This window comes from Gambusia affinis, linkage group LG01 (genome assembly GCF_019740435.1).
Source record: "Gambusia affinis linkage group LG01, SWU_Gaff_1.0, whole genome shotgun sequence".
NCBI classification, from domain to species: Eukaryota; Metazoa; Chordata; class Actinopteri; order Cyprinodontiformes; family Poeciliidae; genus Gambusia; species Gambusia affinis.
In genome coordinates, this window is record NC_057868.1 from 4863460 (window position 1) to 4890506 (window position 27047).

At 39.0% G+C, this 27047-nt stretch overlaps 3 protein-coding genes across 3 annotated transcripts; all 3 read right to left on the reverse strand.

Moving 5' to 3' along the window:
- Positions 1-453: 453 nt before the first annotated feature.
- tnnt2a (troponin T type 2a (cardiac)) lies at positions 454-7920 on the reverse strand. The gene is made up of 15 exons (XM_044111327.1): positions 7795-7920; positions 7624-7680; positions 7397-7407; positions 6930-6971; positions 4864-4914; positions 3780-3803; positions 3481-3505; positions 2654-2717; positions 2418-2534; positions 2256-2333; positions 2043-2153; positions 1865-1974; positions 1675-1765; positions 1538-1578; positions 454-688 (listed from the first exon to the last, which is right to left on the reverse strand). The coding sequence occupies exons 2-15, from the start codon at positions 7656-7658 to the stop codon at positions 655-657; spliced, it is 834 nt and encodes a 277-aa protein (XP_043967262.1). The 5' UTR covers positions 7659-7680; positions 7795-7920; the 3' UTR covers positions 454-654.
- Positions 7921-8204: 284 nt separating this feature from the next.
- Positions 8205-18561, reverse strand: lad1 (ladinin). The gene is made up of 14 exons (XM_044111200.1): positions 17840-18561; positions 17155-17337; positions 16715-17000; positions 13819-13898; positions 12924-13065; positions 12449-12541; positions 12095-12138; positions 11968-12010; positions 11735-11775; positions 11553-11619; positions 10119-10253; positions 9878-9964; positions 8769-8905; positions 8205-8681 (listed from the first exon to the last, which is right to left on the reverse strand). The coding sequence occupies exons 1-13, from the start codon at positions 17875-17877 to the stop codon at positions 8807-8809; spliced, it is 1338 nt and encodes a 445-aa protein (XP_043967135.1). The 5' UTR covers positions 17878-18561; the 3' UTR covers positions 8205-8681; positions 8769-8806.
- On the reverse strand, positions 17967-23446 carry tnni1a (troponin I type 1a (skeletal, slow)). The gene is made up of 9 exons (XM_044128805.1): positions 23351-23446; positions 21635-21666; positions 21501-21507; positions 21369-21410; positions 20803-20934; positions 20620-20709; positions 20322-20498; positions 19743-19766; positions 17967-18053 (listed from the first exon to the last, which is right to left on the reverse strand). The coding sequence occupies exons 2-9, from the start codon at positions 21646-21648 to the stop codon at positions 17967-17969; spliced, it is 573 nt and encodes a 190-aa protein (XP_043984740.1). The 5' UTR covers positions 21649-21666; positions 23351-23446.
- Between the last annotated feature and the right edge of the window lie 3601 nt (positions 23447-27047).

Here is a 27047-nt window from a genome sequence, read left to right on the forward strand (position 1 = left end):
TTTATGTTTTTTTGTGCACATAATGGTTTTATTCCGTTTTGGTTTTTTTGATTTCAGATTCTTAAGTGCAAAAACCTGCTGTAATTAATGCAATGCAGCTGATGTACAAAAATCATTTTGACACATTTGATACTTTGAAATGTTACTGGAGGAGGAGCTTCTTCCAGAAACACTTTCCCACCCATATTAAGGATATGGATATGAGAATGATTCATTCTTTTCCAACTGTGTATGGTGGAGGGGAGAGAGCAGAGTACAGGGTGGATGTCTGGGCGTCATTCCAAGATGCATCATGTCCGAGCCTGTCTCAGAGCAGGAAGATTGTCCATTCCCGATTTTGCTCTTGGCTTCTACGATATTAGTCACTTATGTCTTGGGGCACTTATTTCAGTGCCACTAAATGACAAATGCACCTGCAGTCACTTGTCCTGGAAAATAGAAAAAGCTCAAAGCTGGTTTTTAAAATAAGCTTTTATTTACACCTGCACAATATTCACTGTTCCAAGAATGTAACTGGAGAAAAAAAAAAACCCAACTGAATATATGTTATTATGCAATACACTAGAAAGTGTCCCGTTGAGGAGAAAAGTGTAACTTGGGTGTGGTGAGAACGCCAGCTCTTGATTTAGGTGCTTAGTCTGCATAGCAGGTCATCTATTTCCTAAGGCCTCTCTTTGTTCTCTTGGATCTGTGAAAACCGAAAAAAAAAAAGAAAGAAAAGAAAAACAGCTCATGAGGTAAAGGATTCAGGCTGAGCTTCTTTGTCTGCATGGGACACTGAAGAGGAAAAAGAAAAGTCTTCTTTCCCACCCAATCATCCTTCACAAGCTACTCCAATGCTGTGCAAAACCCCCTCCACTTCAATGTAGCTTATTGGTATTTTACGCTACAAATCAAAACAAATTAGGTGACGATTGAGAATCAGATAGAAAACTTTAACATCTTTATTCCGACCCTTCGAGTCAATACTAGGTTGCAAGTATCTCCGACCATTTTCACTGTCATTACCGAAATAAAAACCATTCCAACATTATGATGCTTTCCTCTCCATATTCTCTCCGTTGGGATGGGCTGTTCAGGGTGATGTGCAGTGTTGGTTTTTCTGGCATCAGCAGCATGATGTTTGGGTGGCCAAAACGTTACAGCTTAGGTCTCATTTACAGAAAACACAATCTTTCACGTGTGTCCTCCATACCTAGACTGTTGCAAGCTCCTAACGGGATTTGTTGCAAATTTCCATCTTTATTCCTTTTTCATACATGCCAGCTTTCTGTGCACGACTAATAAGATTTTATGAGTTGTGTGTCTGTAAGGTGTTCAAAGCTAAGGATACTGTTTTGTAACATAACACTTCTCCTAAACGCTGTGAAGGAGATGCAGAGATGTGTGTTTTACGTGGCAGTAATGCTGTTATAAAAAATTAAAAAAAAGACTCTCCTGCAGCAAGAGTGAGAGCTGATGTTCATTTCGACTGGCTAGTAGAGGCTTGACATGAGAGCAGCGTGTTTATTGGTTGAAAGGATAAATAGATTCTCACGTTTTCTGATGGTCGCTCACACGGTTTCTCAGCACATTTATCTGGAACAAAGGGGGGGGAAAGGCGCAAATGTTACTGTGGCAGTGTGTTTTGTTTTACTTGATGTAGAAATGTTGCCAGCTGGCGCACACAGGCACCTCATATTTCTGCCTGGTGAATTGGTACTGCAGGTCAAACTTCTCTGCCTCCAGCTCATACATCCACTCCCATAACTCCTTGGCCTTCTCCCTGGGAAGTGAGGTTTTATAATTATCCTTTAGTACTCTTACATTCTTATAGACATGAGGAGAGACGTTCAGTGATGCGGCAGAATTTCTCTCCACCCACTTGAGTTTCTCCTGACCCAAGTTGTCGATATCCAAAGATTTACGTCTTTCACTCAAAATCTTCTTTTTCTTCTCCCTCTCTGTCTGCCTCTTACCGCTTCGCTTCTCGTTCTGGGAAAATGAAACACTCTGTGGATCTGTCGAGACTAGATTTTTATGAAAAATCCTTATTTTGTTACCAGCTTCTGCATGTAGCCTCCAAAGTGGAGGCTGGTCAAGGTCTTTTTCTTCTTGGCGTCATCGTCTGCTCGTTTCTTTGCCTCTTCCTCCTCTTTGCGAGCCCTCTCTTCCTGGAAGACAAAAACATGCAACCATCGAGTAAAATAGATAGCAATAAAAATTATTATTAGTAGTATTAGTATATATTACAAGCAAGTGCAACACATCTCAACCTCAAGTCGCTTTTGACGTTCTTTGTCTCGCTCACTGCGTATCCTTTGCTGCTCCGCATGCTCAGAGCGGCGCTTCTCCTGAAACAGTTTGTAGCACTTTGCCATTATTGCCGCACGGTTTCATTAGTTCATCTTCTACCAAAGTGTAATCAAGGCACGCACAATTCGCTCTTTGAGATTAATGAACTCCTCTTCTTCCTTCTTTCTGCTTTCAAAGTGAACCTCAATCAAAGTCTGGAGTTCCATCAGGTCTTTCTCCATCCTCTTACGGTGTATGTCCTGCAGAAGCACGCATTCAGAATGATTAAATTCACAGTAAAATTTAAAAAAATAAATAAATAAACGAATGAAAGCAGCGCTTTCAATCGATAATATGGATCCAGAGACGTGTTACTTACGTCAAAATCCACCCTCTCGCCATCTGGGATCTTAGGAGGGATGAGGTTGGGCATAATAAATGGTCTAAAAAGACAGAATAAAGTCTGTAAGCACTACAAGGTGCATCTGAAGCACCTTCTTCTGCTAAATTGAATAAGATTTGCAGCTAATGAGGGGAAAACCCCCCAGAAAATTTAAATAAAACCTAAGATCAATAAAAGAAAAATATTATATATACATCAATGCCTGGCTGCTGTAAACTTTACCCATGTTCTTGGCAGAATATATTATACATCCAATACCCGGGCTGGGCTTCTTTAGCATGAATTACTGCACCAGTGCAGAGTGACATGGATTCAGCCTATTGGTGACTCTGCTGAGACGATCAGGAAGTCCAGGTAGCTTTAGTCACCTTCAGTTTGTCTGCATTGTTCTGTTTCTCGTCTTCGTCTTGACAATACTGTATTGGTTTTCCACGTGGTTCAGGTCAGGTTGCTGGCCAATGCATCACATTGACACCATAATTCTAAAGGGACGCACTGATGCACCCCTGCAGTGTGGGCAGGTACCAAGTCCTGCTTGAAAATGTAAGTAGCATCTCATTAGAGCTTGTCAACAGAAGGAAGCATGAAGTGATTTATAATTTCTTGGAAGACAACTCTGCTAAATTTGAACATAAGACTGGAAGTATCACTTCTTGTGATTTATTCATTTATTTTCTCCCAAACTCTTCAGTTTAATTGAGCTGCATTTCTCTCACTGATAACTAAGAAAACATCTCTGGTACAGAGATAGCAAAGTCTACATTGAGCACAAACATGTGTGCTCGCCTATTAGTGTTACTTACTTGAATTTTGGTTTGGCCTCCTCCTCTGTGGAGTTGGAAAACAAAGAGAAGAGATTACGGAGATGAGCTAAACCAGACCACACAGGCACACACACACCCATGCGCACCCATTCGCCCAGAGCATACCAAAACATGCCAGGAAGTCCAACCAAGTCTCAACAAAGACGTCTTTTTGTAACCTTAAATTAGCAGGAAATTATCTCTGGCGTGACTAAAATAAAGCTTCAGTTCATCCAAAAGAGCAAACAAACAGAAAAGGTGCAATGTGTGCCATTATTCGTGTGGACCGTTGCTAATACCTTCTTCCTCTGCCTCCCCTTCACCTGAAACCAAATTGAAACAGATAGCTGAGACATTGTGGTTACAAAAGTCAAACGAGCGAGAAATGTTTTGGAATAGCTGTGGCTCAAAGTTAAGAACCAGGAAAAGACACAGGACAGACTACTGATAAAGTCAAGTACTGAGTAATTCTCTGTGCTGCCAAAAGGGAAGGTTTCCATCATCAGCCACATTCTTTAATTAAGCTCTGTGTTTCTTTAGAGAGACAGGTCTTGATAAGTGTTGGGATCTTGCCAGACAAAGGACTGCGAACTCTAAAAAGATGACCTGTCAAATCAAAATGCCACAACTCAAATGTTGTTTATGTATCTTAAAGGAACGAAGGAAGTTTTCAAACAGTCTTTTTTGTTATAGTTGTTTTAACACTGCAGACCTCGTCGTTTTAAAGAATTACTTGCACGCATGTATTAACTTATCATCTATTAGACTATTATTCATAAAACAGCAGAGATTGAAAAGTTTTTGGCTCTTTATTCTCAATGAACAGGTGTTTTTTTGTTTTTGTTTGACTTGGTCATTTTGATTAAAATGACTAACTTTGTTATTTGCCTGTGGCACTTTTAATAATTATCCACAGCCAAACTAAACATTTTCTCACATGACACATGCAGATCCCCATAGGAACTTTTCTTAACATTCAGGTGCAGATCAGGCACAAGGATGAAACACGTCTTCCGTATCATGCCTCTCCTTTCACAGTAAGACAGACATGAGAGATGGAGAAATGCCAAACGTGTGAATATGACTAATGTTTAAGAGCCTCAGGGCTGGGAGGGAAAGGAGGCCTGTAGATGACTCTCCAGTGGCTGTGTCTGGTTTGGCTAAGTAAACACGTCTGTGTGACCTCTCATGAAACCTGCAGAACGTTGCGCACTGAGAAGAGTGCGCAACATTCCTGCCCGTTGTGGCGATTGGTCGCGATTCGCGAATACTCAACATCGCTTAGATGTCTATTAAATACAAAATGCGACAGAAAAACGACCTGCTGCTTGGTCCTCACAAGCAGAAACAATCCTTAAAAATACCAATAAAAGAGACGCTCACCTTGTTCTTCATCGCCCTCCTCTGCCGGTTTATCTTCCTGTTGGACCGCATCTGTTGGCACACCGAGAGAGTTGTAATGTTACAACAGTAAAAAAAAACTTTTTTTTTTTTTTATAGCAGTAGGGTGTGCTACTGAGCCGTTGCCTCGTTTGAACTCTTTTTGCAGCTTTCCAGATGTCCTTGGTGAACAAGACAGGATGAAACGACATAATGAGGAGAGAGATAGAAAAAAAAACTGTTTACTTTTAGAAAAAGACTATTTAAATTTAAATACCATTTCTAAATTTTAGAGCCCTGATCTCTGTGTGTAACAAAATATGTAGGCAGAGGTGAAATAAGGCAACATTGTTGACGTTAAAGGCAATTCTACCAAATACTAAGAGAAATCTGTGTAACAGATCTTAAAGAAAAAAAAAATCTTCTAATTATTTTGACATTTAGCAGCAAGAAATAATTCTGTTAATCCTAACTGACCAGAAACAGGAGCTCTTTGGTCAGCTTTATTTTCAGACAGAGAGGGGAAAAAAAAGATCCTATTTACATATCGCATACAAAATATCTGGTTTCAGCCGCGATCACCTTTAAACCTTGAGCAGATCAGAGCTTAATAATATTTATGGGATCGCAGTAGTATAATATACCATTTTCGTTTACTTATAAATGCGACCTTTCCTTTTCTCATCAGATTAATTGAATAGTGGGATGTTAGAAAGTAGGATAATCTTAGATAATTTATGTTTCTCTTTAATCTTAGCCATACATTTTATTTACTTTTTAGCAAATTCTTTCCCGTTAACTGATTCTACTTGACCTTGACCAACCGTTTCAACATTTGCTTTCAGTCAAGAAGGTTTGTCTAGATATTGTGCTCACAGTAGCACCTTCCTCAGCCTCCTGCCGTTCTATTTCTTGCTCGCCTGCAGTGGAAAGCACAAGGCTGATTGGAACTGTGTGAACTTCTGGAGCGTTCCCTCACGGTTACTTCAGGAAAAAAAAAACAGATACACAGATGAAGATGCTGCACGTGGTGAAAGGCGATGACAGGCATGGCACAGAAGATTAAACTGATGGGTACAGGTAATTAGGGCGCCACACCAAGCATGCAGACAATAAATGAAAATTTGGTGCCCAGCTGACTCATACTGCTGAGCGATGGAGACTCAGAGCTTTTCTGTCTAAGTTCACTGAATCACTGAGTGGTGACCTTAAGTCATACCCTATTGCTCCCCACACCTAATGCCAGGAATCATTTTGACATGGCGAGCAGCTACACAATTTATCCCACACTGCGGCCCAGAATCTGTCAAGCGTTGGTTTTCGGTGCATGCATGAAGAAGCTTATATCTCCGTGTCACTGTTTGGAACGAATTCTTTAGCAGCTGCATGATGACACTATCACTTTGTCGTTTAAGCACTTTGGTGCCGTTTGTTAATATGTTGGCTCCTGCAAATCTTATGTAGGTACTTATCAGCGGTCAGTGGAAATAATTCTATTAGCACCAGACTTTTCACATGCTGCCACTTTTATTTTGAATTACTTAATATCTCTATTATTATTATTATTATTATTATTATTATTATTATTATTATTATTATTATTATTATTATTATTATTATTATTAATTTATTTATTTTTAGTTTAGAAACTTGATTTTGCCCTCTGGTCTTTTCACTATTATTATTAAACTCACTGCAAAATGCTATGAGTGACAAAGTAGACAAAGTAATAAATAAAACAATATAAATAAATAAATAAATAAATAAATAAATAAATAAATAAAAGATCTGTTTAAAGCTTGGAGGTTCATTGATCGTTGTCACTTTAAAACAAATAGATGATCAGTGTGACTCATTGGTAGCCTAACATAAATAACTTAGTGTTGTTGCAAACCTTTGTAATGATGTACTGTAAAACAGAAACAATATTTCTCAGGAATAACAATGTTTTCATTCCACCTGTTGCCCTGGTAATGGTTTGGCACCCTTTAGAAACATACACAAAATATTCAGGAAGAAACATTTAACGTCAACGCTCATCAGTGTCATGACTCATTAGCTGGAAATACCTTCAACGGCCTCTTCTTCTTCTTCTTTTTCTTCTCCTTCTTCTTCTCCGTCCAATTAGTGAAGTTGAGGAAATTTGACGGACAGTGAAGCAGAAAGATAAACACAGAGCAAATCAATCACATATAGTGCAACTACTCTACTTGGAATAGTGCCCGATGCTGATGCTATTAGTGATTCAAAAAGTAAAAGATAATTATTGTGTAACACTTAAAATAAAATTAACCACAGCAGTGAGAGAAAAGCTGTAACTTTTAGTGCACAAACAAAGCCGGTCGTCCTCTGACCTTTTAAGACATATGCTAATGTGAAGATGTACAGTAGGTCAAATGTGAAATACAGTAACAGCAGGCTGATAAAATAGACATGTGGGATTAGTTTAAGAAAACATGGCTCTGCACAATGTGTTTAGACGGCAGAACCGATCTTTCTGGAACGTCATTGTGCCTCGTGATTCATGAGGTCTTACCTTCCACCTCCCTGCGGAAAAAAACAAACAAAGTTAACTTTTTCTAGGACGCGTGACAATCCATCATCACTTCAGAAACTTTTAGCTGTAATGGCAACAAATGCTTAGAGGGGGGAAAAAAAACCCTCTGTTTGTGACGCTAAGTCGTGTGGGTGCAGCCAGGGAGACGTGTTCAGTTTGGTTCAGGAGTAATTCCAGAGACAACAGAGAACAGGCTTTCAACCTACTCGCACTCCTCAGCCACTTCCTCGTTGTCCGACATGGTCGGGCACGTTCAGGTGAACCTGAACATCAAAATGCAACTTCGGTTAATTCACCCGAAGGTCATGAAGCCAGAAAAAACCAAAAACAACAAAAAAAACAGCAACAACAAAGAAAAACTTTTCACTCTGCTTTACCTGAGCAGGCAATAAGATGAACAAGACAGAAAGAGAGCTCAAGGTGCAGCTCCTAACCTTTGCTGACTGGTGAGTGTCACTGAGGGTGAGATTGGGGACTATAATGAGGGGAAGAAGTTTTAGGACGCCCCTGTTGTGTTATTAATAACTTTGTAGATAGCTCATACTCGCCCCGTAACTCCAAAAAAGGCTGCTGGGAGCACCGGCTGTGGCGTTAACGTGCAAAAACAGACCAGATAAAACCGTATCTGCACACCAACTCTGACTCTCACACACACACACACACACGCACACACACTTAAGTTTAAATAGTGCCCTGCCACTAAAAAAGCACACAGGCACTCAGCGCTTATCTGCATTCCGTCTTTCCAGATAAAAGGCGTCTGTTATTGTTCTATTTGAAGAAAACCGCCACAGACACTTTCTGTAGGAAAACATTTTATTTCTTTGACAGGCAGAATTGGTCCACAAGTCCAAATCTAAGAGGAGACAAAATTCTTTAAATTACAACTTTTGCATTCAATAAACATCATTAGCCTGAAGACCTCCCCCAGTTTAAAGTGCTTGAAAAGTGAATTAAAAGTAAAGCAAACGACTGCGTAATTTCAATTTCAGTGGCGATGCTCTCATTTTGCCACATTTGCTTTCAAATTATTTATTTACTTATTACAAGTCAATCAAGCATATTCATCTTATTTTTAGAATGCAAAACAAGTCATACACAAATAAGCAATGCAAAGAGTAAGGTAAGAGCCTAAAAAAGCGGAAAAGAAGGATCCTTCTAGGCGGGACTGTTTTATTTCTCCCTCTTGTGTGCTTCAGCGGTGAAAAAATAAAAAATAAAGAAGCCAAAAGGTCGGCCGTCGACATCCAAGACTTCGTCTTCCCTGTAAAAACAAACATTCAGTCAGACTTTTGAAGAAATTAATATTGCAAAACCTGCTTGTAAGTTGGTATGATAATTTTGTGTTTACTTCTTTTTGGGCGAGGAGGCAGTTTAGGTAACTACCGTTCACTTCTGGTGTTTTCCAGAACTGATTTTTGAGGCACTTTCCTCCCCTCGGTTCTCAAAGAGGCTCCTTTTGCTGCTGATGTCCACATTTCTCAGGTCCTGCAAAGAGACAGACAGTGGACGAATGTTCAGACAGACAGAAAAAGAAATTGGGACATCTTGTGTATTTCCACAAATTCAGATATATTGATATTAATTTTAACTTTTTTTGAAGAATTCAAGTAAGATATATAAAAAAAAGAGTTTCAAAAGTAAGATGGTAGCAGCTTAGGAGTCATTCACCAGGATTTCTGCTGAATATTCTATACTATTCTATTCAAGTCAGTCAAAAAAAAGAAAGAAAAAAAACCAATATAAAAATAATCCTTCCACTTAAATATCCAAGAGTGAAAAACATTTAAAAGAGATTCACTCTGAAAGCAGACCATAAAATTCAAATAAATTCCTAATGTCAAATCATAAAATGTTGTCACATGATGCACATACCAGAAAGTGACTGCATGCGTTTAATTTTAATGGAATATCTCCTAAATAAAAAAAAACCCAAAACTTTGAAGTTTGAAGTTTAAAGATTAGCAAAAAGTTACAATTTTATTCAAGGTGCAAATAAATAATTTTATTGCCGGGGTTAGTAAAATGCGAGATTGGACACCAATATCTGAATATTTCTTGATAAAAGAAATTGTTTTGTTTTTTTGTTTTGTTTTTTGTTAGTTCTTTATATATAGCTTTATATCTGTCTATTAAGAAATTACAGCCTCCTTTTAAGAACTGAGCCACTCAAAAAGCTCCGGTAGTTGACATAGAAAATAGTGTAACACCTGGAAGCAATGGCTGTTGTAATCTGACCTATAGTTTTGATTTGGTCCAAACCTCCTGCTGTTTCTGACTCAGCAGTTTCTAAGCAGAATAACGCCGCAATAAACCTGAAAACTGGAATGGGAGCAGCAGAAACTAGACGCTACACCCCGACTCTAGAGTGTTGCTGCCCTCTGGCTTTCACAGAGGGCAAACATATACGTTTCACTTCGTTTCATTTCAGAGACAGTCTAAATAAAATGACACACTTACAAGGCTGAGTGGAGACCCTGGTTGATTGGTCTTGTTGAGCCAGGTGTTGATGCGATCTGACATTCCTGATGTGAAGCTTCTAAATTCCTGATAAAAACAAATACAAATATTTTGCAATATTTGGTGTGTTTTTTTGTTTGTTTGTTTTTTGCATGAGCACACTGGCAGATATGACAAAAAAAATAAAATATTAGGAATTGTATAGTTAAAAAAAAAAAATAATAATAATAAATGAAAGTACACTTCTGGAAACTCCAGGGCTGGTGGGGCTCTGTGCCTGCTGATCCTTCTCAAACAAGCCTCGTTTCCTTGAGACTTCCTCCAGCAGGAACAGGGTCCTCTGGGTCACATCCGGAGAGCGTGGCACTTCAGATTTCTGGAGGCACACAAGTAGCAGAAAAAGAAAAAAAAACAATCAACAGAAATATTAATAGCTTGTTCAGGCTGATAGACAACTAAGTAGACAATGAGAGTCAAGAGGCCTCTGTTCTAAAAGATTTAAAATCTGTTCTCTATTTTAAAGTGAGTAGTGGGTAAAAGTAATGAGACACAGACATATAATCACTGAGGTAACGCTTTATTTGACAGGGCGTGCAAAAGACTGACATGACACTGTCGGTAAATAATGGCACTTTTAATACAAAGTTGACACTTTTAATGTGCTTTTAATAGAAGTTTTAATGTAACTTTGCAGTAAAAGAGTCATTATTTACTGAATGACAACAGTCGTAAATATTCATGAAGACTCCTCCGTCTTCATGACAGTGACATGTCAGCTTAATGCATGCCTTGTCAAATAAAGTGTTCATAAACCCATTAAGGCACGTTTTTAAAGGTTCGTATAAATGACCAAAATGAGTTAGTGTGTTTTGTGATGTATAGTACAGTGAAGTTCACTTTATTGTCCCATTCAGTAAAAAGCTATCTATTTAAGGAAACACAGATGGTAATGCTCAGGGATAAATTCTGAATGTAGCACCAGTTGATAGCATCATGCTGGGACTTCTCAGGAATCCTTCATTTTTGGCATGTGGGAAGGAAAACCCACTTTTAAAAGGAAGGAACCTCCTACAGAACATGGTTTAGTGTGAGCCTCTGTCTGCATTAATGAACCAGGGCTTTGAATCGCCAGAAATGACACACAAAAACATGAAAGGACTTGTCCAGGAGTACTTTCTATATTTAAACATAAGTAACAAGTTTAATATTCTGTGCTGAAAACTGCTGGATATCTTTAGTTTAACACAAATGATAGAATCTGTGCTCCTTTCACACATGCACAGAAATCTGAACAGCAGTGAATCTAGAGACATGGGCTTTTCCACATCCATCTTTGTCCTGACTTTGTCTCTGAAAGACTTCAAATGTAAGCTGCGCACGTTTCAAAGATGTTGTTCTCAACGTTATCGTCAAAAACAAATACTGCAAGCTGCAACTTTATTCATCCACAACAGCTCAAACTCTGTGCATGGCAGTATATAATTGTGAATGATTTTGTACTTCACTTTTTCAACATGGACTAAAACTGCTAACACCAAAACTGTTCAAAATATTAGCTGATCTTTCCAAATGCACTACAATTCTACAATTCTACAATTAGAAAAAAAGAAAAAAAAAAAAGCTCAAAAACTGAGTGTTTGTGTTACTGTCAGTCTGTGAGGGTGGCGGGTCTGACCTGTGCTGCCTGAGCAAGACGCTCCATCTTCTCCTTGATGGATCTGGACGAGACCCTCTGCCTAGAGCTGAATATACACAACACATGTATCCACTTCTTCACCAAAAACTACAATGATTAAAATAATAACTGGAAATATAGAGGAAAAAGTTCTGAAATAAAAAAAATAAATAAATACTAACTTTCTCTGGAAAGATCCCTTATCCTCATCTTCGTTATGGTCCTAGTCCAAACCCAAACAGGAAATACATTGAAGTATTATAAGCAAAGACAACACTTCATTTCATTCAGCTGGCATGGATGTGTCTCTATTAAGTGTGCACAGTCAGCTCCTCCACATTAAGCTGATTAACATAGAATGAAAATATTTGGTCAGTTTCATCGCTTCAAGCAAAAGAAAATGAAGTTATCTTACTGTCTTTGCTTCAAACTTCTTCGATGCCATTCGGACACTGGCACTACAGTAAAACAAACAAATCACCCATCAAAAACCTAGAAACAGATGAAAAATTGCAATAATACTGACGGGGTGGGATCCTAACCTCCTCTGGAGCGGCGCGCTCTCCTCTTCCTTCTTTTTCATCATCTACGTTAAGACAAGCCTGAGTGAGGATCTGTGCGTCCAGCAGCACTTACTCTGAACGTCTGAATGCTAATGTTCTACATCTGCTCTCTCTTGTAATGTGTTTGGATTTTTTTTTAACAAAGCAGGCAGTCAGCTTGTAAATATTGCTTTAGATACCAACATGAGGTCAAAGCTTTGAGCTGCGCAAGCAAATTCTGCCGAGCTGATAGACGAGCAAGCTGATGTAAGATTAGCAGTCAAATTGGCAGAGGTCAATGTTGGCATTTAAAGGGAAGAACGTGTGCATTCGTGTGCACGTGTGAGTGTTTACCCTGAAAGATATGGTCCTGGAGCTCTGTCTGATGAAGGCAGGTTTGGCTGCCTGTTCAAATTTCCCAGTGGTGGAAGAGCCGTTGGAGCTGACCTGAACGAAAACACAGATGAGCCTCCTGCTACGTCTAGTCAGAGTTTAGATGGGCCGCAGATGTGCGTATTTGTTAACTTTCTGCGGGTCTAGCTCTGTGTTTTCACTGTTGAAAAAAAAAAAGGCCTAAACTTTTACTCTTCAGCCATCAGGGGGTGCTGTTTCTTTAATTGAACTGATAGGCTGTGAGTAAAATTAAGTTCAGATCTGTTTAATTAACATATTGCCAATATACAGTAAATATCAAGTCAAGCTGCTCTACAAAGAAAGCATTTCACCTGGTGAGAACTTGGTAATTCATTTGACAAGCAAAACAGGAAGTTGAGATAAAGCTGTAAATTATGGCTTATGTCTGTATATTTGAGTGTGCATACTGGACTACCTCCTGTGCATGTCCATTCTGAATGGGGCTTTGGCAGGGTGAGGGGAACGGATCCCGGGGGGACAAAGGTGCTGACGGAGAACCAGGGCTCATGGGAGTCGTACGGCCAGATGGAGGGTTGTCAAGGGAAATGGACACAGAGCTGCAACAGCAGAAACACACAGGAACTTTAAGATTAAGCTTACAAAACAAATAAACAAAAAAAAAAAAACCCTTTTAAAATAGACTTGTTTTCTTCCTGACTCTCTTCCATAAAGATGACATTATTGGAGTACATGACTAATAATTGCCCTTTTCACACAATGTCCCTCCTGAGATGTGGATCTGTGCAGATCGTCTCAAGTAACAGTGGCCTTTTTTAAAACTGATTCTTTGAATAATCCTCCTAGTGCCAGGCTTGAATGGTGGATGACTATGTGTTGGCAAGTTTGAAGTTTTAGAGCATGCTTTTTTCATCTTCCATTTTTGGCTGATTGACCGAACATGGCTCTGTAAAATATTTACAGCTCGAGATATTGCATCATAACATGTTGTAGCTCTACTGTAAACGTCTTCAATAGTTTCCTCAAAAGTGGAATTTACTAACTCAACAGCAGTCTTCTGGAGTCAATAAGTCACACAAAAATGTCCTAGCAATATTGTAGTTAAGGGGGCTGTAAAAATACAAGCATCATGTTTTGTTTTCTAAAGCTGAAAATTATATTTTCTTGTCCTTCATTTTTGCAACTATGACTTACTTTGTTTTGGTCTACAACATCAAATTCTATCAGAATTGAAGTTTATGGTTTGCAAAGTACCAAAACTGCACACAAGCCCCAGGGTTAATAAATGTTCATTAAATATGTATATCTCATTAATAGCTACATGTTAATAAATATAAAATCCCATTATTAACCTGACAAACTTGCGCGCTGAGCTGGAGGCTGGTTTGGGTTTAGGTGCAGGCTCTCTGATGGATGACTCTTCATTTTCATGCTACCAAACAAATACAAAGAAAATACAGTAAACATAATTAGTCAGAGCCCATCGAATGTTTTCAATGTTTTTGTACATATGTACCTGTAACACACCTTACATTACATAACACAGTATAGTTATGTCCTAATTTGCAGTTATACCGTGAGTCTGTATGTGTAAGACCAGATAAGGTTCAAATTATGACTTTAAATACCTCTTATCTAGAGGTTTTGCATGGTCAGTTGCACAGCAGTATTCAATGTTTAACTCTAAACCTTTTAGCATTTTACCATTTTGCAACAGTCATATTTTAAACACTGTATGTCCAAGAAAAATTGAATTATCTACAAAAACTATGTATAACTTTTCTTTTTCTTGCACTAAGGCCAACACAAATGAGTTGACTGAAAGCTTTGGCTCCACATTGCCCCAAACCCTTCAGGCCAGAAAAGAAACACAGTTTAAACATAAAGTGAATTACATCTTAATGTTAGATTCAGTTCTAGGTGATGTAAATGTGGAACACCAACATTACACGGGACACAAATTTGGATCTGCTGTAACAATTTCCACCTTTCACAAGTCTAATTGACTCAAATGCACAGAAAAGCATTTTGAAGACTGTCGCAACCACATGCAACCAATTTAGCTTCATATTATAAGACAAAGGCGACACAGCTGGCCCGAGAGAGTGATCAATATCCAACATACTGAGACTCTGTTGCTGTAGAGCTTAAGAAATGATTTACACAACTTTCCCTTTGCGTGGGGTGAGATACCAGCAACACTGCAGGGTTGTCGTTGCCAGAACATTGTGAAGTATAAATAGGGCAGATGGGAGTGAAGGTTTCGTAAGTATTTCTGACTAATTTGACTGAGGAGTTATCTGTCAGATGTCCAAATGGAAACAGTTCACGACAACCGTTTGTCCAACAGGAAACTGTAATATAAAATGTTCATCCCAGAAGTCAGAAGCAGTATTTTAAATGACAGAAGAACGCCACACTTGGGTCCCAGATTTTAGCTGCGCAGTATACACCCAGTTTATACCATGCGTGTTGCAGTCATACACTGTTTATTACTGCAACAAAAAAGTGCTTGCTGCCAAAAAAAAAGAAAGAAAGAAAGGAGGAAACAAAGAAACAAAGACTGGCTTATACTGTCCTACATTACTTCCAAATATATGTCAGTTTGTCATTTTGCCCGCTTTCATTTTCTTATGTAGTTTACCAGCAGCTTGAAAATAAGGGCAAATTATTAGCTCTAGAAGCTAATTAAAACCTCCCTTCAGCATTGATTTCAAGCTTATCAGAAAAGCTTATAGTCGGATTATCAGAGAAAGAAAGATAACACAAGCCTGCAGAAATAAAGTGAAACAATCACAAATCACCTCAAACATTAAACTATAAGCCAAAAAAGAACAATGCATCAAATCACTAATCAACCTAACCAGGCTATACAGCAAACAAGGCTGTAAGGAAGTCACCAGTCTTTTATTCGTGCTTCAAATAAAAGCTTCTGAAAAATTCAAGCTGGAAGGGAAGAGCAAAGTCCAGGTCACCAGTGGAAACCCTCTGCCAATCATCAGATAGCCTGTTGCAATCACGGTCTGGTCAAAGGAAGAGATATAGGTAATTCATATCGAGACAAGGAAGCACCTTGTAACGTGTAATATAAAGCCAGCACCCTGAGACAGAATGATAAAAGGAAGAAGGTTGACCAAGGGCATTCAGCCATCAGAGACACTATTTAGGATCTTCATGTACATTTGTAAGATACTCGCTACTGATGAGGCGCTGCATAAACAAATCCTTATAAAGGAGAGGAAGAAGCCATCTTTAAAGCGTAAGGTCCTGCGTACCACCAGCTAATTGAGAAAGTCTCTGATTTAAAGAAGCACTGCCAATGGCTAGAGGGGTGTAGACTGAATGGCAGGACAAAGGCACTAATCATGGCATCACTGGAACAGGAGGACCATGCAGCAGATGCTGGACGAGACCCAGTGTGTATGGTGTGTGAAGATCCACCTCAACCCACCTAGTAGCAGGGAAACAATACACAGAGCTAAGCGGCTTGACGAGTGTGCAGGAAGATCTTCATCTATCCTTTACTAGATCAGTGTTTCAAGATTGTGTGGACAGTTTGCTCTCAGTAATGAAAGTTTAGTCATCTCCTGTTTAAGTTTAGTGTAGCCTAGTTGTAGTTTTGTCAGTGTTCAATGCCTTTTGGTGTTTGTTTTTGATAAAATAATAGAAGGTGTTTCCTTCTCTTTTTATTAGGGCTTAAATAACACACAAGTAAGCCTTAGCTACTTCCTTTACTTCCTATTGCTTAACCTTTATGCTGTAATCCCTCACATTCTGCATCAAGAAAACATTAAGAAGGTCATGATATTCTCTCCGTAGCTACCTGGCTAAAATACCTGATTCATTTCAGTATTGACTTATCCTTAATAAAACTTTTTTCTTTGGGTGTTCACCTTTTTGAACACTTCCAGCTTGTGTATACAGTTGTTGTTGTTTCTGTGCTTGTTTGGCCAACATAATGTTCTTGTGCAACTCAAGACAGGAAAACTGAAGAATGTGTAATGCATTAACCCCACCCACTTTCTCTTACTGAGAGATAACCACTGGATGATAAAAATATACCTAGCTATAAGTGCATGTGGACTTTTGCATAAAAACTGTTAACACACACACACACACTCAGAGGAAGGACACTCATAGATTCACACTGTTCCCTCATATGGTGAAATATGGTGCAGAAACAGACATTAAATCACATGAAAGTCCTCCAATTTGGTTTAATTTAAAACAAGAAGTATATCTACTTACTTGTGTTTTTGTACTGCTAGTTCTAGTACTGCTGTTGTCGCTGCTGGTGGGACTGTAAGAAGATGTTTTAGTTGGCAGTTGTGGTTTGTACACATTGCCCTTCTCCTCATCCAACTCCCCAAGAAGGACCACCATTGCATCTTCTTCTCCTCCTTCTCCTCTGCCTTCCTTTGAATCACCCTCTTCTTCCTCTTTCTGCCGCCTTAATGCCTCCACTTGCCTCATCCTCCTTTTTTCATCACGCGTCCGCAGCATCTCCACAAAGTCCAGCTGTATCTGCTCAACACTGAGAGAAAACACCACACACACCTTTATGATCGGACGGCTTCTAGAGAGAGCATTGAAAAGATCTGTAGGCTCGGTTTCCGGTCAGGTTTCTATATGTTTTTTTTGTGCTGCTCAGCTATATATGCATGAATCAAACAAAGTGTGAAGTTAACCTGCTGAGGCCATGAGATGTCTCAGTGGAAGATTCGGTCCCAGAGGTGCCTCCACTTGTTGGTGGCGTCCCGGGTGTGGGGCTGGAGTCCCCATCTTGGTTGGTCGTGCTGCTGCTCTTCACCCTCCTCCTCCTCTCTCGCTCCACTTCCTCCTCATCCTCCATTGTCCACTGACGAGCTAGGCTGAATGAGGATGCACACGAGAGAAGGATCCAATAGTTGCCAAATATTAAAGTGATTTCGAGACAAAGAGAGCATATGGAGAAATTATTGTCAAAGCCGATCTATCTGTTTTGGTTTCTTGAACAGTAGAGATAATAGTAGAAATAACCGTTACACAGAACCTGTTCTACTTGTTCAAGCTTCACAGTTCCCTAGGGAAATTTATCAACAACTTCAGTCTAAGTGACAAAGCAAAGCATAGATCACCACGAGGGAGAAGTTTCTGCAATTCAAGTGCAAATAAGGATTTTCTAAAGACTTAAAACAGTAAAACATGGAAATGATTAATCTTTTTTTTTTTTTTTTAAGTTGTCCCGAGATTATCTAGTAGCTAAGATCCAGTCTTCCTGTTCAGAGTGAAGCCAGAGCTTTATCTTAAAATGAAACTGTGTAAAGTGTCACTGACACTTCACAACAACAGGTGTCATTGTCCCCTTCACAGAAAAGCCTGAGTTAATCTTACCTGGACAGAGCCGACCAGTTTTTCCGACTGATAGACATGTTGGAGGAAAGTGATAAAATATTCCAATTTCACTCGCAGATGGTGGGGAAAAAGTCAACAGGCAAGTTCTCTGACGGAGGGAGTAAAGTTAGAGTCGGTGAGGCACAAAGCAGTCCACCTTTAGCCAGGTGCAGCTCATGGAGGTGTCACATGACCACAGAGGTGAGCCTTCCACCTGACAGAGAGGGGAGGGAGGGAGCCTGTCGTCTCCTTGTATGGTGAAAGTGTGGCTATGTCATGTTTTCTCATTATTATTAATATTATTATTATTAGTAATAATAATAACTAATAATAAACATGGATTAGATTTCAGGTTACACCAAGTCAACTATAAGGCTTTTGTTGGATGTTGACCAAAAAAATGAGTTTTAAACTATTTAAAACAAAAACTTGAACAAGTTTTTGTTTTAAATAGGGAAACAAAACAGGGAAGTCTGGCTAACATGTGCATGAGTGGCAAAACAACGTGGTTGACTCAGCTTCTCTATATGCATGTGTATTAACGTGTGTAGCAACCTTATTGCTGTATTAATTACTATGTTTTTGTAACTGGCAGTGAGGCTTTGCACACTGTTAGTGAGACTCTTTGCCTTGTTGTTGGAGACCACACCTTCCTCTGTTGTGTGTCAGACTCTGACCAAGGTTCAGTCTAAGAGAGAGAGAAAGAAAGCAAGAGACACACACACACACACACACACACACACACCCACGCACACGCACACACACACACACACACACACACACACACACACACAGAGACTGCCCACCTTATCTGAGGTTAAATAGTCTGCCCCTAACCTTTCAACTTTCATAACAGTGAAGAGTTTGAAATAAACCTGCAGATGAGTTAACTACCTAAAGTCTAGAGTCTGGTTTGTTCTGTGTACTTGTGCAAACATAAACCTGCTTCGGGCACATGTAAAGAAAAGTCTGCATGAAAGTAAGATGCTATCTTGTAGTGCTGCTTTGCATGTCATTCTTCAGTGCGCTTCTGAGTCTTGACATTTGACCTTTGCATGGTTGCACTCCTGTATGGTCTGAAGTGTTTGTTGGCCCAGAGTTTGAAATATATTTGTCATCATTATAGCTCTATCAGAAAATAAGTTACATGGAAATCTATGTTTTTCCAAGTACCAATATTTTGCATTTGCATTCAACCAGATAAAGTGTTCAAAAAAGGATGAAAGAACAATTTTGTTTTTTATGGATATGCAAAGCGAACAACTGTTAAGGAGGTATGCAGTAAGGATACTTTCCTCTGGTCTTTATATATATATATGACGTTATTGCGATACAGTGAATTTCTAATATCTGTTGTTATTTGAATGAATTTTGATAAGTTATACACTTTTTTGTGAATATGTTTCTATGTCCTTTATTTTGAGTTTATAATTTTTTTCTTTCACTGTTCAGCATCAGAAGTGTGGGCGTGGGTGTGTGTGTGTGTGTGTGTGTGTGTGTAATAGCATTGGTTTATAAAAAAACATTAATTTTTAATTTTAGCAGAGACATTCTACACTTTAGTTTGAGAAATTTATGAGAAAAACTGAAGGTAATACACATGAAGGTGACAACTGAACACAGTAAATGTTCATAATTTCCATGTTGAATAGAGCATATTTGTGTATTTTTTTTATTCCTTTAAAACCTGGAGTTACAGCTCACAAACCCACCGCAGATAGATATAGTTATGAAGAAGCCATATCAAGCATGCTGTTCAATTTGCATGATCACTTGCTTCACTTGAGCAGGGCGCATATTTTTAAAAACGCAATTTTCATTTCATTTTTAAAAATATTAGTTGGAAAATTTCCATTGCAGGAAAAAAATAAAAAAAAAACAAAGCAAAATGCAAATCAGAAACCAAAAGCTTGGTGACTGGCCTCTTCTGTGGATAAATTAGCAAATAGATGATGTAAGAAAATCTACAAAAGCCCCCGTACAAGATTCTTTGTTGACGCTGTGCGGATAACCGGCATTAGGAAACGTTTTTGTTTGCTAAGCCTTTGGGACCTGTGCTATAAAACAGAAATCCCCACTGAGTAGAGTGTTTAACTGTACTTGTAGAACTGGTTTCTGATGTATTGCTCACAGAAATTCACGAATCAGTCCACGCACACAGACACACACAGGTACCCGCCCAAACGAACTAATCCAAAGATGTACACACTCACTAACAAATGGTGTCCACTGAGCAGAATTAGTGACAAAAGTGTACAATTGGATCTTTGTATCATGTACCACACCTCCACCCTGTACTGGCCAACTATTGGATTACTCAAACACACCTTTTACACACACATAAACACATTGTTCAGGTTCTTCATGGCATACTGAAGACTGATCTCATAAATGTCACAAACCAGTACCCTGAGGAAAGTGTTTCACCTTTCTTGGGCTGTTTTGATTGTCTGTTTGTGAAGTGTCGTCTTTCTAAGCCCACCTTCTCAGTGTCTTCTTTCTTGACAGACTTGAGATTAGCTCGAAGATCCATGGACACTTTGTGCTTGGAGCCCAGCAGCGAGCGAAGGATGGCGTCAGCAGAGACACGAACGCGTCTAAGATTAGGCCTCTTGAATTTCCCCCTGAGGTCTAGAACTTTGATGTTTAGGTCTTTAATCTGATTCAGGGAGAGAGAATTGAGACATGTAGTTGGCCAGCTGCAGGGTGTTCTCGTGGGGTTGTACCATCATATGGTTATCTATTGCTAAAGATAAGCATGATTGTTACTGTTAACCCACCTCACGTGTGTTAAGCATGACTTTGGCCTCAATGTCATATCGTTCCTCATCAACCACGTCGATCTTTGCGTGGAGCTCTCTACAGAGATCCTACACACACATTTCAGAGGATTTCACATGTTGACTGCTTTGGAGTCTTTTATAACATATAGGAAAAAAATCCTATATTTTGTGGATTAGTACCTGAAGTTGAGCAAGACTGAAACCACCGGTGTTCAGAGGAGGCGCTTTCTCTGCAAGGTACTTCTGTTTTTCTCCTTCTTTGACAAGAATCTCCTGCTCCAGTTCCTCCTTGGCCTTTGCCACCATCAGGCTCTGGACAAACAATTCTCTCTTAGCAACTCTTGGTTCAAATTTAAATTATTAAAAGTATTAAAAATATTAAATCATGTGTTCTTATGGTTCTTATGGTCCAGTGCTGCCACGCAGGTGTGGTTGAAAAAGTATCTTACAGCAAGAGAGATTTAAGTTCTCTTGGGTTTTCTTTGGAAACTCTGATTTCCACTGACAGTTTAAAATTGTGTAAGGTTAAGTAATTACTTCATATGTGTGTTTATATGTGTTTGTGCCTTATTTTCTATGCTGTGTTGCACTGTATGTCTCCACCCCCTTACTTAGTGACCAGCTGTAATGACTACGTGCACATAGAAGAGGAATACATGGTATTTGTCCATCCCTATTGCTCTCTTGTGGTCAAATGCCTACATTACATAAAACAGAATATAATATTTGACAGTGATGTTTCTTACCTTCAGCATCAGCTTCCTTGAGGCGGATATTTTGGATTTTCTCTGCATGGGCAGGAGATTATCAGTAGATGTATGTCATTTACACCAAAGCATTCTCATTTAAATTATTCCTTGGTTAAGAAATAGTGTTACCTCTTGTCTGTAAAGGAAGATTGGGGAACAATTTAACAGCAATCTCAGAGAAAAGCAGCAATATTTGTTTTGTTTGTATAGACCTTTGACTGAGTCAAAGGTCTATATAGGGAAGGCAAAGCTTAATCACTCACACATGCTCAGGCATCCTGCTGATGAGTTCTTTCTGGATGAGAAGTAGAAGAGATTAGAAACATAGCAGTTGCCAGTGTTTGTCTCTCAGCCTTTGATGGACTTTATCACCTGTCTACACTCTTCATGCTTGATTGTGGAGTAGGGTCTAACAGGAACTCTCTAAACTGTTTAATGCTCTGTTTGGCATTTAAATGTCAAACATTACTGCAAAATATCCCTTTACAAATAATAATTTTGGGGGACTGTCAAAAGTTTGTTATTAACTTTTAATAAATAAAATTTAATTTAAGCGCCCGGTATTTGTCAGTGTAGCACTCAGTGATGGTTTTATTGGAACAATATTAGCAATTAGCAACGGTTAAGTTTACCCATTGTTCCCATTCATTGTGTATCCTGTCCATCAGGGAATAATAACACTATCATGTTTATTTAAATTATATTCTGGATGAATATATTAATTGAATCAAAGTTAGGAGCTGTTGTTAGGACTTATGGTTTACAACATGTCTGTGTTGGAGAAACAATATAAGGTTGTACCAGTTTTAGCAGAATTGCTATCGCTAAATTCCAACTTGTTTCCAACACAATTTGCCAATGAAACACTACAATTTAGTTTGTTTGTCAAGGGCTATATTTTAAAAGCTTATTTCTATTTTAGTAATTTCAGTAACCTTTTAAACAAAATCAAATTTTTAATTTTGTTTCAAACCAAATGAGAAAAATGTCTTTAATTCAAAATTTGAATTATTGTGGTTGAGTACAGTTGAGTTGCAATTTACCGTTCTTTTATCTAGCTCATCAATACCACAATTGTTTTGGTCGGAATAGCATTTTATTTTTTTATTTTACATTGGAGTGAATTAAAGGCATAGCTCACATGGCACAGCTTTAAAGCTTTCAGTAGAATGGCAGTTTGTTAAGTGTCCAGGCTACTGCTCTAAAATGACATTTCTCCTGTCCGTCGCCGCTGGATAAATCAGTGCTGTAGGTCTTTTCTCAGAACTGATGATTTTCAGTTTTTGGGTGAATGATATTTTCCTTTCCCCTCAGTATTACAAGCTTCCACTCTTTATCCACAAAGTTATGAAACACTCACCCACTATCTCTGTTCCCCCCTGTATCAACATTCCCTCACCATTTTTATTTAATCTCTGTTATGAATGGCACCGCACAAGACCTTTTGGTTTGTGGGCTACAAATCTGCTCCAGTGGATTAGGAAAATTCCAGAGTGTAAACCCTCCCTGATGCCTCCTTTTGTATCGTTCATCCCCATCTTTCTCCTCAGGATTAACTGCATCAGAGGAATTTGGAGTGGACTGAACCATCTCCCCAAATAGACCAGGCAGCTGTGGAGAGGAGCTGAGCTGCCCAGCCTGGATCAAGAGTTCACTATTAGCAATTTATGGATGCTGTGATGCAGTCATGTTGGCAAAGCAAAACAAAATTTTACATCTGAAAAAAACACTACTTCAATATCCAGTAAAATACAGCTCTGTTGTTTATATGTGTTTACAAGAAACCACAGCAAGACAGAAACTAGATTCAAAGATATGAGGAATTATAAATCACAAACAAGAAAAAACAACAACATTGCACCAATCTGTAAGTAAGATGCCAGCTTCTCACATTTACATTTTTCGTATACCGTCAAATGTATGCAACCAGACTAACAATGTGCCTAAAATATTTTTATAACACATTATAGAGGCCTTACCTGTGTCTAAAATAGACGAAAAGAGCAACACGTGTGACAGAGGTAGGACGGACAGAGCAGAGATGAGCCCAGTCGTTCTGTACCCCTCTATTTAACTGTGCCACCCATTGTTCAGCACCCTCTTTCTTTTTTTTTCTAGTAGAGGCTATTATTAGGTAAGACCATTTCTCATTCTCGGAACAATATTGTTCAATCTATTTGTCTCTCACAGACATGGCTAAAGCAGAACCAACAACGTAAAGTTTGGAGCCTCACATCCCATGACTGGTTGAAATGTCTTTCAATGCAGTTGGAATAAGCTTGCATGTTAATAATTGTTTTAATGATAAAACTACTTACGCTGCCAAAGATGTTAACAGCACATGTTGTCATGTACAGGAATAGAGTACTCAGATAAATAAGAGGCCTTTTAAGGGACGTTGAAGGAAAAATTTTTACAAAATAAATGTTGTTGTGCTCACCTCCTGATGATTTCTCTTGTGCATCACATAGTTTCTCATGCGGATGAAAAATTATCTGGTGACCATGAGAAACTTTTCTTGTTTTTCTTTTGGGTCCCCGTAGATACATAACCTTAATAAAATTTGGTAATACTTTAAAGGGGCTGTCTTATGCATTTTCTAGGCAAATAGTTCCACTTTATAGTAGAATCATAAGTAACTATGTTACTTTCAGTTGCAATAAAATTGCAATAGATACATAACTCAACAGAAATCTGACTTTGCAATTCGATGCCTTGAAATTGGCCTATGACTTTTTAAAGTGTAACTAACCCCTCTGAAAGCTAAATCTGGGCCCTGACCAATTTTCAAACATTCCAGCATAGTTGGCGCAGCCAAGAGACACCTACACTTACACTGCTGTTGGTGGATTTGTATCCACTGAGCATCCAAGACATTTAACAAGGAGTCTGAACCTGCTGAGTCCATTCTTGACCAGCGTTGTAAGGACTGTTCCTGAGTGGAACAAAGGTTTTGGAGTCTAAGTTTGACTGAGATGTTGTGGTATGACCTTAAACGAGCTGTTCGTGCCGAAAACCTCGCCAGTGGTAGAAATAAGTAGGTTCTTCAAAAAAACAGCAAAATTTAAGTAGAATACTGATTGCTAGTCAGCACAAGTGATTGATGGAAACTGTTCTCACCAAGGGTGGCACAAGCAGTCATTAGGCTTAGGTGAAAAGTACTTTTAAAAAAGGGTCTTGAGTTAATATAGCTGACATCCAAAACAGCTTTTTGTATTTATCCGTGTCAATGTCTGATATCCAGATACATCTTACTATCTTCAGTATTCATATTTGACAACAACAACAAAAAAAGCACAAGACAAAAGTAATCTGTTGAGGAGCAAATAAGTTTTGCTCCGCAATAGGAATGTATACTTCTTTGGTCGTGTACATGAAAGAAGCTGATCAATTTCACATAGGAGAGACTGCCCTCTAGTGGTCTAACATCGTAACAGAGGCTCATTTTTAAAGCGGAATCAAACGCAGTCAATTTTTTTGACATAGTTGACAATCTTCTGCTTTAGAGTAAAAGATAAAAGATGAGTAGAGTAAAAATGTATTCGGTAAACAGGTTTCTCAAGTACAGACTAATGATCACAACATTTAATCACAGCATGTGGATTAAGCTATGTTCAAAATCTGGTATATAAAAAGGCTGCTTTGGTTAAAACATTCTTCATTCAGGGAAGTTAAGAATGTTGCTCAAACAAAAGTAAAAAGTACAGTGCTGGATAACAGCTCCCATGTATATTTTTAGGCAGTTGTAACTATGTAAATATAACTAGTAACTACCCACCTCTGAGTTTCACTTGCTGAGTTACCTTATGTAACTGCATGTTAGTGCACATTTTGAACTCCGAAAAGTAAGCAAAGCCTGTACAAAAGAAATTTCACAATGACATGAAAGTACACATTCTCACACACGGTTACTATTTCTAGAAAGCACTGCAAACAGGCCCCAACTGAGCATTTGCGAAAGCCTCGCTGAGATCTTTATGTAAGTATTTACACCTGTCTCTAAATCAGGCCCCACAGCATGTGGTTTGGTACAAAGATGCATAAGTGGGTGTCTCCCTGCTTCTCATGCTGCTCTTCATCCATCGCTGACGCATGTGGTATGGCTTGCATTGGGGTTTTCCACAGTAACAGGAGTAGTCACAACACAGCCCAGCCTTTATTCCGGGAGAAAACACATAGGCACATGCACACGCTCACGCACACAAATTTCAAAACTCTTGACTAAATCCCACATGCACAGCAACCCTTAAAGAAACAATAAAAGACTGTCTTGCAGACAACAGTCTGCGAGTTCTTGGGCCTCGCTGAATGTCATTTTGGGTGTGCTATTGTAGGTGAATATTGTGTGGGTGGGTGTTTGCATGCACATGCCTCTGGCTCACACTGCTCCTCATTAGTCCTGCACACGGCTCTGAACAAAAGGTGTCCTCACTCCGACAGACATGCAACTCCAAGCTCTGCATTGTTGTGTGTGTGGACAAAAGTGGGGGTTTTCTGGAGGCAAAGTTACTGCTCAACCGGAAACAAATGCGCTTGAAATGAGTGATTTGACCGTAAAGTGAGCTGCGGTTTTTGTTTAGCATGAAGCGGTTTCTGTCCAGATGTACATACAGTGACTCTTGAAAGTGTGAACATCCATGTTACAATCACAAGGTTTTAAAACAATAAATAAATAAAAAACAAGAACAAGAATTAATCATCAATCTTTCAGGAGACAAGAGACAAACAACAAAAAGGTTAGATGAATATGACTTAATTGCATTAAATTTTGCTAAAACTTTGTTGAAGCATGCTTTGATTTAATTTTAGCATGGTCTCCCTGAGTCACATCTTCCATCAGCTAGAGATAATCTAATGAAGCTGCGGTGAAGTTTATTCATCCAGGTACAATTTTTCTGACATTTACATCCTTCTGCCAGGGACATAGGAAGTTACGAATAATCTTACAGTAGAAAATTTTCAATGATGAGCACAGATGTTGCTTAAAACTATGGTGTTGTGAACATAGTCATCAATGATTGGTGAAAATATGAGTGAAATAAATTTTAAAAAGCGGAAAGCCAAAAAGCGAAGCTCTCGAATTTACCGGTCGATCTACGTTGCCACCCTCATCTATGGTCATGAGCTTTGGGTCATGACCAAAAGAACGAGATCGTGGATACAAGCGGCCGAAATGGGTTTTCTCTGTAGGGTGTCTGGGCTCTCCCTTAGAGATAGGGGAAGTAGCTCAGTCATCTGGGAGGGACTCAGAGTAGAGCCGCTGCTCCTTCACATCGAGAGGAGCCAGTTGAGTCTGGGCCTCCCTTCTGAAGCTGCTACCCCCGCAACGCAACCCGACCCCGGATAAGAAGGAAGAAGATGGATGGATGGATGATAAATTATAAAAAAGAAGTTTTCCAAAGCTGACTGCCACACCAGACCGAAACTGGTCAGGGAGGATGACAAGAAGACAGTAACACTGAAGGAGCTGCAGTTATTTCCAACACGTTCTGGTTGTGTTCTGGGTCTATGTGTGACAACAACCTCCTGTGTTTTCTATATCTGGACAAGGCAGGAGAGTTGCAAGACTGCTGCATTCTTTTCCACAGAAAACATCCAAAATCTCCCAAAACATTGTGGGAGAATGTGTTGTCATCTGGAGAAACCAATCTGGAACTTTTAGATCCATTATGCAAA